Below are 13,465 nucleotides of genomic sequence, written 5' to 3' on the forward strand. Positions count from 1 at the left end.
CTAGCAGTTAGAGCCTCCGTTTTTTATTGCATTTCATTAATCATCTTTTTGATTCTGACTTATTTAGATTTTTGTTCTTTTATTTCTCAGAAAGGGATTCTGTAGTCTTCTATGCTCTTTTTGAAGCCCAGCTAGTATCTTTATAATTATTATTCTGAATTCTAGTTCTGACATATTACTTATGTACATACTGATTAGGTCCCTAGCAGCCAGTACTGCCTCTTGTTCTCTTTTTGGAAGTGAGTTTTTCCATCTTGTCATTTTCTCCTGAGAAGAATTGATGAATAGAACAAAATACTAAAATGGCAACAAGGACCCCAGAGAAATATACACTAAACAAATAAGAAGAGTCTTGAGACAACAAAAAACAAACAAGCAAACAAAAAAGGAATATAATCAGACAGGTGAACAGAATAGAGCAGTACCAGGATCTTGTGTGAATTTTAGTCTGTTTGTTAGAAAACGAGATCCCAAAATTGTGACCAAAGAAAAACTGATCAATGTACAAAAAATACAATGAAAAGATAGAATGTAACTGTAAAAATGAACATTAAAAGACAAAAAAAAAAAATAAAGAGAAGGAATATAAACAGACAGGTGAACAGAACAGAGCAATACACTATATCCTGAATGTATTTTGGTTGGTTTGTTAGAAGAAACTACATCTCAAAATTGTAAAGAAAGAAACACACACACACACACACACACACACACACACACAAATAAAATTAAAGACAAAGATGAAAATTAAAAAAGACTTTAATAAACAGAAAAGAACCAAAAAGAATGAAGAAAATCATAGCAAATATGATCAGACAGGTGACGAGAACAGAACAGAATAATCTATATACTAGATTCTGGGTGTATTTTGGTGCGTTAGAAGAAACTGCATCTGAAATTGTAAGAGAAATAAAAATTAGATATATACAAAAATAAAAGCAAATATAATGACAATAACTGTAAACATGAATATTAAAAAAGATTTTATAAAAAGACTTGATAAAATAAGATATGGAAAAAGGAAATAGAAAAATAGGGCAGCCCCGGTGGCGCAGAGGTTTAGCGGGGTGTGATCCTGGTTATCCGGAATCGAGTCCCACGTGGGGTTCCCTGCATGGAGCCTGCTTCTCCCTCTGCCTGTGTCTCTGCCTCTCTCTCTCTCTTTCTCTCTCTCTCTCTGTGTCTCAATAAATAAATAAAATCTTAAGAAAGAAAGAAAAAAAGAAAATGGAAAGACAAAGAATAATGGGATAAAACCCATGAATTCTAGGTCTTATATTCCCTCAGCGCTGGGTGTTTGCAGTTCTCAGTGTTCAGTAAACAAAGTCTTGGCTGGATGTTCTTGCTGTTGTTCTGGGGGAGGGGCCTGTTGTGTTCATACTCAAGTGTCTGCCCTGGGGGGTGGGGGGGGATTGCAGCTCCCTTGCCAGGGGGCCAGGCTAAGTAACCAGCTCCCAATTGCTCCCTGTGGCTTTTGTTCCCTGAGGTCTTACCTCACCCTTGTAGAGGATGAGAGGTAAAAAGGCGGCCTTCTAATCTCCAGCAGACTTCTAAAAGTTCAGATTTTGTGCTCCACTGCTCTAGCACTTTCTGGTAGCCAGCTTATGGAGTCTCCCTCCTCCCAGGGTTTATCTTCTGATATATTGCCCCAGATTCACATCTCCAGCCTCCTGTTTTGTAAAAAGTGGTCACTTTTCTATTTGTAGAGTTGCAGCTATTCTTTTCTTAGATCCGTGATTGAGTTTGCAGGAGTTCAGGATGATTTAGGACTCTCTAGCTGAATTCCTGGGAGCAGTGAAACTAAGGTCTCCTTCTCATCTGTCTTCTTGGACTCTCTCCTGATTGTTTTTTAAAATTTTTATTTATTTATTTATTTTAGAGAGAGAAATAGAGAACATGAGCAATGAGGGGGAAGGGGGGCAGAAGAAGAAAGAGCATCCTGAAGCAGACTCCCCATGATGAGCACAGAGCCTGACTTGGGGCTCCATCCCAGGACACTGAGATCAGGACTTGGGCTGAGATCAAGAGCTGATTGCTTAACCAACTGAGCCACCAGATGCCCTGAAATATGATTGATTATTGAGTATTTATCTTGTATCCTGCAACAATGCTAAACTTATTTGTTCTAGGATATTTTGTAGATTCCCTTGGAATTTCTACAGAGATGATTATGTTGTCTGTGGAGAAGGCAGCTAGAGTTTTCTTTCCAAAGTGGAGGCCTTTTATTTTTCTTGACTGACTGCACTGGTTAGAATCTTCAGAACAATAGTAGAAGTGGTAGGATGGTCATCCTTGACTTGTATGTGATTAGGAGTAAAGCATTCAGTCATTCATCGTTAAGTGCGTTGTTAGTTATGGGTTTTTCCACAGATGCTCTTTATTAGGTATAGTACTTTCTCTTCTGATCCTAGTTTTCTGACAATTTTTATCAGGAATGGATGTTAGCTTTTGTCAAATACCTTTTCAATGCCTATGGAAATGATTATAAGCCATGTAATCATTTTCATAAGGATGATTTATTTATATGATGAATTACCTTGATTGATTTCTAGTGATAAAAGAGCCTTGTGTTTCTGAGATAAGACCCACTACTTTTTGTATATTATTATTATATATCTTTATATACCATATACATGGTATATATATGTGTGTATATATATATTTTTCTAAACCATATAATCATTTCTATAGGCATGATATATTTATATGGTGAATTGCCTTGACTGATTTTCTATTGATAAAACAACTTTGTATTCCTGGGATAAAATATATTTTATATAAGTTTATATTATTTAATTTGGTTTGCTAAATTTTGTGTCAAATTTTTGATTTATATTTATGAGGAGTACTGGTCTTTACATTTTTCTTTTTTTGATGTCTTTATCTAGTTTTAGTATGTGGCAATGCTGGTCTCATAGACAAACTCAGTGGCCTCCTAGAAAGATTAGGAAGTTCTCTTTGCTTCTGTTCTCTAGAATATATTATTTCTCTTTTCAGGATATATTCTGAATAATAATTTATTTCTTCCTCCAATGTTTGGTACCTTGTAACAATGAAGCCATCTGAGTTTGAAATTCTATTTGTAGGAACGTTTGGATTCAAAGTTAATTCAACTTAAAATATACAAATTATTTTTACTCAATTTATGTAATATTTCTCCGTTAAACTAATAGTTTGCATCTTTGGGGAATTTGTCCATTTCATCTAACTTGTAGATATACTGACATAAATTTGTTCTTGGTATTCTTTCTTATTATCCTTTTAACATCTGTGGAATATGTAGTGATGCCAACTCTCTTATTCCTGATATTGATAATTTTTTCTTCTCTTTTTTTTTTTCTGATCAGTTTGGATAGAGCTTCATCAGGTTAATTCATCTTCTCAAAGAACCAGCTTTTGGGTTCATTGATTTTCTGCTATTTTATATCTTATTGATATCTATTATGAAGTAAGCCATCCAGAAAGATTGATCATGTGCCTTCATTTTTGTTTTTTAGACATTCATCTGAAAGTCCATCAGTCCCTGATATAAATGGTGACTAAGCAAATATTATTATTTGTCTAGTATTAGTTTGGGCAACTCAGAAGAAGCCATGTTGGCCCCTAACAAAGATTATGCCCCCAGGTTGGCTTTAGAATCCCTCAGTAAATGTTTCTCAGGGTCTTATCTGACATACACCACTTAAGCCACCCATAATTGCACTCACACAGTGCAATCCAGTCCAGTGGAACAAAAAGTTTTGTGTGCTTTCCATGTGTGAGGCATAGCATGGGTCCTGTAGAAGGAAAGTGCAAATATGAAGAAGATATACCCTCTGGCGTCAACAAGCGCTCAGTAGAGTTTGGGAGACAGATACAAAGATTCCTGCAGGTGGGTAGCAGGCCAAATTAGGTCAGCCTTCAGCAGAGAGGTCTAGACAGAGGAATGCAGAGCCCAGAGGAAAGAGAGAGGATGCCTAGCAGAGTGCTTCTGGCAAGCTTCAGGCAAGTGACCACCCACTGCATGTGATGTGTGTAGGGAAAATGACTGAATATAGAGGACAGTCCTATTCCATCTATCAATTCCTAGAATGGTCCATGGAGGCAGGATTTGGCACTCTTAACCTTTTGTAGCCCACAAAGGGTTTGGAAGTGGAAAAACCGGTGGCAATGCCAGGCTTTTTAGAGGCTCTTGTGAATACAGTTCCATTGTCCATGAGGACACTAGTGGTAAGTGACTTCATGTCCTCCTTGGAAACTGGGATGCCAATCTCTTTCTGGGCAAAATTGTCTTATGTATCCTGAAGATAACCCAAGCTTTCCTTGGAAAAAATTGGAAAAAATCACTTTAATTGATATTTACTTTCCTTTTTATCACTCTGAGTCCTCAAAACATTGCCTAATAATTCTGTTTCCAAAAGAGCATCGACATGCCATACAGTGCATGATCTTTGTCCAAGGCAAAGATCAAATGGTACTGCTGTCTGGAAAATTTACAAGCATGTTTGTCAGCAAATGCTACCCATTCATTATCGTTCTTAGGAGTGCATCACTGGCAATGAGTGTAGTTTTTTTTTTTTCATGACTGTGTAAATACACTCCCTCTGCTGGGGCGGGCTTTGTGCCTATACTTCTTCCACGGACTGACTCTATTACACCAGCTCAGAACCCAAGCAACTGGATTGCCCTGGGCTGCAGTTTTCCAATGGCTGCCACAATTTTGACCGGCTTTCCTCTGTTGTGTGTGTGTCTCCTGCTGACATCTGGCTTTGCTGAGGCAGGCAAGCTGCTGGTAGTACCCATGGATGGGAGCCACTGGTTTACCATGCGTTTGGTTGTGGAGCAACTCATCCAAAGAGGGCATGAGTTGGTTTTAATCATACCAGAGGTGAGTTGGCAACTGGGAAAATCCTCCAATTTTACGGTGAAGACTTATTCCACAACTTACAATCTGGAGGAGTTGAATCAGATGTTCAAGAATTTCTCTTATTCTCAGTGGAAAACTCAGCAGCAAAGCTCACTTTTTTTGGTCTTAAGTCCATTAAAAGACAGTCTTGAACACCTTTTTTTACATTGTAAGAATTTGTTTAGTGATCCAAAATTAGTAGAATACATAAAGGAGAGTTCTTTTGATGCAGTGTTTCTGGATCCTTTTGATGTGTGTGGCTTAATTGTAGCCAAGTATTTTTCACTCCCATCCGTGGGCTTCACAAGGAGATTGTATTGCCATTATCTTGAAGAAGCCACACAGTGCCCCAGTTCTCCTTCTTATGTTCCTAGACCTTTCTCCATATTGTCAGATGTCATGAGTTTCAGAGAGAGAGTGAGGAATCACATCTTCCACCTGGAGGAACATTTATTTTGCCACTATTTTTTAAAAACTGCTTTGGAAGTTGCATCTGAGATCCTCCAAAAGGCTGTCACACCTTATGATCTCTATAGCCATATGTCGATTTGGCTGTTAAGAACTGACTTTGTTTTTGACTATCCCAAACCTGTGATGCCCAACATGGTCTTCATTGGAGGCATCAACTGCCAGGAGGGAAAGCCATTGCCAAAGGTAAGTTACCTCTTTTTTGCCTAGTAAGAATAACCTGGTTTTGGACACACACACACACACACACACACACACACAAAAGGAAAAGAAAAAAAAGATTCCTACTAAACTCCAGATTTGACATTTACATTTCCCACATTTGGAAATTTTTCCTGGTAGAAAGAATTCTTTTTGTGCCAATTCATTGATTCGTGCTGTAGCAAATTATAAAGCTGCTCTGTTTGATACGTATATGTACACAATTGATATAATCGTATATAATTTCTAGGCTGGTTTTGTAGTACTATCCTTTGGAAACTACTGAAAAACACACTAAAACTGAAATTTCACTTTTTAAAATAACTAATGCCATCCTTTGAGGAAAAGGCCCTTAGAAGTTTCGTATGGTAGTTCTCCCATTTTTCTGAAATTATTTTTTCTATATGCATATATCTAATGTATATTCTCTCACATGTTTTATTAAAATAAAATCTAGTAATGGATTGGACTTAATGTTCTTTACCTTGCTTTTTTCATTTACTAATAAATAATGAATATCTTTATAGTCAATCCATAAAAATCTGTGGCCTTTTTTTTTTCAGATTTTATTTATTTACTTGAGTCAGAGAGAGAGAGAGAGAGAGAGAGAGAGAGAGAGAGAGAGAGAATAAGTACCAGGAGAGGGCAGCAGAAGGAGAGGGTGAAGCAGGCTCCTTGCTGAGCAGAAAGCCCAATGCAGGGCTACATCCCAGGACCCTGGGATTATGACCTGAGCCCAAGGCATAAAATTAACTGACCCAGAGATCCAGGCCCCCGTCACATTCTTTATAATAGTTGCATAAAATTCTTTACTTGGATGCACCATAGTTCTTTCAACTAAGCCATAGTGATAGATTTTTAAAGCTTTATCCCACTGTGTGCTTTATAAGCAAGACTTCACTAAATCTACTTAAATAATTGCTTTAGATTCTCACATTTCCACATTCTTGCTCTTCTCTCTGTAGGCTGAATGTCCTTGGGAGTAGGGGTTGTTTGGCCAAATGCATGCCCATGTTACCTTTTAAGTTAATTCAACAAGTTGCTTTCAAAAGATCAAACAATCTGGATGTTTCTGATTAGGGTAGGTCTCAGGTATTTTTGTCATATCATTTTTGAAATGATAGTGTAGAAGTGAAGCACAGCCATTAGTGTTTTCTTACACGCAGATGCTCAGGACAGATGATTTAGTTGGCTCAGACACATCGTCCCCTATCTGCAGGCTCAATTCACTTGCCTGAAATAGCATTTGGACCTTCAACTGCTCTGCCCTTCGCTGGCTCCTCCTTCAGCTTTCCCCACACCTGGGACATGTGTGTTTAGCTCTGAGAGGAAGAGCACCAGCTTCTCCTACAGGACACTCACATCATCAAGGTTGGAGGCATTGAGCACAACTGCAGGGGTCTAGTCCCTTCTCATGGGTTTTAGCTCATCCTTGTGGGTCCCAGCTTGTCCTTGCTCTCCCCCACTTCACACCCACCCATGCTTTCTGAAGACACACCTTGCTGTCCTTAAGCTCCAGCATCACACTGTTTCTAGAAATTGTGCAATCAGCTCCCACATAGTGTTGGATCAAATCCCTGTAACACGTCCTTGACTAAGGACACCTGGATGGCTCAGCAGTTGAGTGTCGGCCTTCAGCTCAGGATGTGATTTCGGGGTCCTGGGATTGAGTCCCACAGTGGGCATCCTGCACGGAGCCTGATTCTCCCTCTGCCTCTGTGTGTGTGTGTGTGTGTGTGTGTGTGTCTCATGAATAAATAAATAAAATCTTAACGAAAAAACCCCCAAATCCTTGAGTACATGAATCTTTGGTGGCCTCATGTCTCTGATTGAACCCTGAATAGTAAATGATGGGCTGTGGGAGCGTGATGCCTCGTACACTTTGTGACCTGAAATACTAAGTAGATGGAAGTATCATTACCACATGGAAAGCCTAGAAGAGAAGGTGAGCTTCTGGAGGGAATTCAAGAGTTGTGTTTCAGATATATGAAATTTTAGAAGCTAGTAAGTTGGGATCCGAATGCCATTAGAATCCATTCTGTACTGTCAGAGTAAATAAATCAGGACCAGGGAGCAGCCGTTGAGTCGTTTTTATAAGAAAGAGCTTCCTCACAGTCTGGGATGTCTACAGATTGAACAGGTTGTCTCCAGGACAGGTTGAAGAGTGGGTGTGTTTGTTCGGTTTGCTCATTCTGACATTCAACCATCACTCCTTTATCTCTTTGAGCTTGTATTTCTATTCCACAATGCCATAGGTTTTTAACCTGCTTTTATGCCTGAATCTTTCATTGATCATCCTGTTGTGTGTGTGTGTATACATACATATGCAAACATTGAAAATATTTCTTCCTGTTCCAGTTTTGGTAGTTTGTGGTTTTCCAGAAATGCGTCCATTTTTTTTCTAGATTGCCTAATTTATTGGCATATAGCTGATCATAATACGTTTTTAAAATTGTATTTCCTTGGTATTGGTTGTGATCTCTCCTTTTTCATTTGTGATTTTATTAATTAGAGTCTTTTCGCTTTTGTTTTTAAGAAGGCTGGCTAATAGTTTATCTATCTTAGTAATTCTTTCAAAGAACCAACTCCTGGTTTTGTTGATCTGTTCTATAGTTCTTCTGGTCTCTATTTCATTGAGTTCTGCTTGAATCTTTATTAACTCTCTTCTTCTGCTTGGTGTAGGTTTTATTTGCTGTTCTTTCTCCAGTTCCTTTAGGTGCAAGGTTAGCTTGTGTATTTGAGTTTTTTCCAATTTTTTGAGGGATGCTTGTATTGCAATGTATTTCCCTCTTAGGACTGCTTTTGCTGTATCCCAAAGATTTTGAATGGTTGTATCTTCATTCTCATTAGTTTCCATGAATCTTTTTAACTCTTCTCTAATTTCCTGGTTGACCTTTTCATCTTTTAGCAGGATGCTCTTTAACCTCCACATGTTTGAGTTTCTTCCAAATTCCTTCTTGTGATTGAGTTCAAGTTTCAAAGCATTGTGGTCTGAAAATATGCAGGGGACAATCCCAATCTTTTGGTATCGGTTGAGACCTGATTTGTGACCCAGTATGTGGTCTATTCTGGAGAAAGTTCCATGTGCACTTGAGAAGAATGTGTATTCAGTTGTGTTTGGATGTAAAGTTCTGTAAATATCTGTGAAATCCATCTGGTCCAGTGTATTATTTAAAGCTCTTGTTTCTTTGGAGATGTTGTGCTTAGAAAATCTGTCATTTGCAGAAAGTGCAGTGCTGAGGTCTCCCAGTGTTAGTGTATTATTATCTAAGTATGTCCGTACTTTGGTTATTAATTGATTGATATACTTGGCAGCTCCCACATTAGGGGCATAAATATTCATGATTGTTAGGTCCTCTTGTTGGATAGATCCTTTAAGTATGATATAGTGTCCCTCTTCATCTCTTACTACAGTCTTTGGGATAAACTTTAATTTATCTGATATGAGGATTGCTACCCCTGCTTTCTTTTGAGGACAATTTGAATGGTAAATGGTTCTTTAACCTTTCATTTTCAGGCTGTAGGTGTCCTTAGATCTAAAATGAGTCTCTTGTAAACAGCAAATAGATGGGTCTTGCTTTTTTATCCAGTCTGAACCCCTGTGTCTTTTGATGGGATCATCAAGCCCATTCACGTTCAGAGTTACTATTGAAAGATATGAATTTAGTGTCATCATAATACCTATTCAGTCTCTGTTTTTGTGGGTTATTTCTTTGGGCTTCCTCTTTCTTTTACAGAGTCCCCTTAATATTTCTTGCAGAGCTGGTTTGGTGGTCACATATTCTTTCAGTTTCTGCCTATCTTGGAAGCTCTTTATCTCTCCTATTCTGAATGAGAGCCTTGCTGGATAGAGTATTCTTGGCTGCATGTTCTTCTCATCTAGGACCCTGAATATATCCTGCCAGCCATTTTTGGCCTGCCAGGTCTCTGTGGAGAGGTCTGCTGTTAATCTAATATTTCTCCCCATGTAAGTTAGGGATTTCTTGTCTCTTGCTGCTTTAAGGATCTTCTCTTTATCTTTGGAATTTGCAAGTTTCACTATTAAATGTCAAGCTGTTGAACGGTTCTTATTGATTTTAGGGGGGGACCTCTCTATCTCCTGGATCTGAATGTCTGCTTCCCTCCCCAAATTAGGGAAGTTCTCAGCTATGATTTGTTCAAATATGCTTTTTGGTCCTCTGTCCCTCTCTGCACCCTCTGGAACCCCAATTAAACAGATTTTTCCTTCTGAAGCTGTCATTTATTTCCCTTAACCTTTCCTCATGGTCTTTTGTTTTTCTCTTTTTTCCTCAGCTTCCTTCCTTGCCATCAACTTGTCTTCTATGTCACTCACTCTTTCTTCTATCTCATTAACCCTCGTCATTAGGACATCCAGTTTGGATTGCATCTCATGTAGTTGATTTTTAATTTTGGCCTGATTAGATCTACATTCCGCACTCATGAAGTCTCTTGAATCCTTTATGCTTTTTTCCAGAGCCACCAGTAGCTTTATAATTGTGCTTTGGAATTGGCTTTCTGACATTGAATTGTAATCCAAAATCTGTAACTCTGTGGCAGAGAGGACTGTTTCTGATTCTTACTTTTGTAGTGAGTTCTTCTTTCTCATCATTTTGCTCAGTGCACAGTGGCTAAAAACAAGTTGTACTGGAAAAAGGAAGAAAAAAAAAGAAAAAAAAAAAAAAGGAGAGGTACCCTTTGGTTCTATATACTGTAATTCCCTCGACTTCCCCTGGAACTTTCCAGTGCTTCTCAGTCAAGAACTTGCTCTTCCCCTGTCCTTCCAACTGGTCTTCTGGGGGAGGGGCCTGCTGTGCTGAAGCTCAGGTGTGTGCACCTGAGGGAGCTGCCCGGCCCCCTGCCAGGTGCACGGCTCAGTGGGAGCTGTTTACCCCATGAGGCCCCTGTCCCCGGGCAGCCCACTCTGTCCCAGGCACAGGGTGACACCAGGAGGAACAACACCACTGGAGGCGGCCAGATCTCCAGCCCTGGAGTCAGCTCCTGCAGTGACTCCCACAGTCTCCCAGTCCACAAGGGCCTGGATGCTCCAGGGGGCAGGGGGCGCTGACCTGCACAGCTCGGGGCCATCCGGCAGCAGGAGCATCCTGACTGTCCTGTGCCCTCCCTGCCTCTGCCTGTGCCAAGGGCAGCGCAGGGTCCAGGGCTGTGTCCCCCGGTGCCCTGGGCTCCGGGCCCTGTGCTGCTGGGATCCTACTGCCGGCTGGCTGGCCCCTTCCACAGGGAGCCACCCCCTGAGCTGCTCCCGAGGCTCCACCGGGTGCGCACTCCAGGCCTTTACAGAGCTCAGCCCGCGTGGTGCAGCAATCTAACCAGGGTGCCCCTCCTCTTTAGTGACCCCAGGTACCTGGAGGCCCCAATGCCCCTCCTGCGGTTCTGCCCGGGTTCCCTGCTAAGCACCTTTCTGTCGGGGAAGAATCCGGTGCGGATTTTTAAAGTTCCCGCTTCTCCGGGGCAGGGCTCTCCTGCCCTGAGGCTGTCCCTGCCCCTCTTAGCCTGGCTTTTTGGGGAGGCCCTCCCCCACTTGATTCTTTTTTATCCCCCCCACCACCACCTTCCTACCTTGTTAGAAGCAAAACCTCTTCTCTCTGTAGCGTTCCAGCTATTCTCTCTTTAAATCTCAGGCCGAATTCATAGGTTTTCAGGATGATTTGAAGTTATCTGGGTAAGTTGGTGGGGACAGGTGACATGGGAACCCTACTCTTCTGCCATCTTGCCTCACCCCACCCCCCCGGGGGGGTTTTATCTTCTGATATATCACCCCAGATTCACATCTCCAGCCTCCTATTTTGCAAAAAGTGGTCACTTTTCTATTTGTAGAGTTGCAGCTATTCTTTTCTTAGATCCGTGGTTGAGTTTGTGGGAGTTCAGGATGATTTAGTACTCTCTAGCTGAATTCCTGGGAGCAGATGAAACTAAGGCCTCCTTCTCATCTGTCTTCTTGGACCCTCTCTTGATTGTTTTTTTTATAAATGTGTACTTATTTAATTATTTTAGAGAGAGAAATAGAGAACATTAGCAATCAGGGGGAAGCGGGGGCAGAAGAAGAAAGAGCATCCTGAAGCAGACTCCCCATGATGAGCACAGAGCCTGACTTGGGGCTCCATCCCAGGACACTGAGATCAGGACTTGGGCTGAGATCAAGAGCTGATTGCTTAACCAACTGAGCCACCAGATGCCCTGAAATATGATTGATTATTGAGTATTTATCTTGTATCCTGCAACAATGCTAAACTTATTTGTTCTAGGATATTTTGTAGATTCCCTTGGAATTTCTACAGAGATGATTATGTTGTCTGTGGAGAAGGCAGTTAGAGTTTTCTTTCCAAAGTGGAGGCCTTTTATTTTTCTTGACTGACTGCACTGGTTAGAATCTTCAGAACAATAGTAGAAGTGGTAGGATGGTCATCCTTGACTTGTATGTGATTAGGAGTAAAGCATTCAGTCATTCATCGTTAAGTGCGTTGTTAGTTATGGATTTTTCCACAGATGCTCTTTATTAGGTATAGTACTTTCTCTTCTGATCCTAGTTTTCTGACAATTTTTATCAGGAATGGATGTTAGCTTTTGTCAAATACCTTTTCAATGCCTATGGAAATGATTATAAGCCATATAATCATTTTCATAAGGATGATTTATTTATATGATGAATTACCTTGATTGATTTCTAGTGATAAAAGAGCCTTGTGTTTCTGAGATAAGACCCACTACTTTTTGTATATTATTATTATATATCTTTATATACCATATACATGGTATATATATGTGTGTATATATATATTTTTCTAAACCATATAATCATTTCTATAGGCATGATATATTTATATGGTGAATTGCCTTGACTGATTTTCTATTGATAAAACAACTTTGTATTCCTGGGATAAAATATATTTTATATAAGTTTATATTATTTAATTTGGTTTGCTAAATTTTGTGTCAAATTTTTGATTTATATTTATGAGGAGTACTGGTCTTTACATTTTTCTTTTTTTGATGTCTTTATCTAGTTTTAGTATGTGGCAATGCTGGTCTCATAGACAAACTCAGTGGCCTCCTAGAAAGATTAGGAAGTTCTCTTTGCTTCTGTTCTCTAGAATATATTATTTCTCTTTTCAGGATATATTCTGAATAATAATTTATTTCTTCCTCCAATGTTTGGTACCTTGTATCAATGAAGCCATCTGAGTTTGAAATTCTATTTGTAGGAACGTTTGGATTCAAAGTTAATTCAACTTAAAATATACAAATTATTTTTACTCAATTTATGTAATATTTCTCCGTTAAACTAATAGTTTGCATCTTTGGGGAATTTGTCCATTTCATCTAACTTGTAGATATACTGACATAAATTTGTTCTTGGTATTCTTTCTTATTATCCTTTTAACATCTGTGGAATATGTAGTGATGCCAACTCTCTCATTCCTGATATTGATAATTTTTTCTTCTCTTTTTTTTTTTCTGATCAGTTTGGCTAGAGCTTCATCAGGTTAATTCATCTTCTCAAAGAACCAGCTTTTGGGTTCATTGATTTTCTGCTATTTTATATCTTATTGATATCTATTCTGAAGTAAGCCATCCAGAAAGATTGATCATGTGCCTTCATTTTTGTTTTTTAGACATTCATCTGAAAGTCCATCAGTCCCTGATATAAATGGTGACTAAGCAAATATTATTATTTGTCTAGTAGTAGTTTGGGCAACTCAGAAGAAGCCATGTTGGCCCCTAACAAAGATTATGCCCCCAGGTTGGCTTTAGAATCCCTCAGTAAATGTTTCTCAGGGTCTTATCTGACATACACCACTTAAGCCACCCATAATTGCACTCACACAGTGCAATCCAGTCCAGTGGAACAAAAAGTCCTTGTGTGCTTTCCATGTGTGAGGCATAGCATGGGTC

General features: G+C 39.5%; 1 protein-coding gene across 1 annotated transcript; it reads left to right on the forward strand.

The window, feature by feature from the left end:
• The first annotated feature begins 4,584 nt into the window (after window positions 1-4,584).
• LOC140616223 (UDP-glucuronosyltransferase 1A9-like) lies at window positions 4,585-5,563 on the forward strand. Its single transcript, XM_072796754.1, has one exon. It carries the CDS (start codon window positions 4,685-4,687, stop codon window positions 5,561-5,563), a length of 879 nt encoding a protein of 292 aa, XP_072652855.1. The 5' UTR covers window positions 4,585-4,684.
• The last annotated feature ends 7,902 nt before the right edge of the window (window positions 5,564-13,465 follow it).

Source organism: Canis lupus, chromosome 24 (genome assembly GCF_048164855.1).
Source record: "Canis lupus baileyi chromosome 24, mCanLup2.hap1, whole genome shotgun sequence".
NCBI classification, from domain to species: Eukaryota; Metazoa; Chordata; class Mammalia; order Carnivora; family Canidae; genus Canis; species Canis lupus.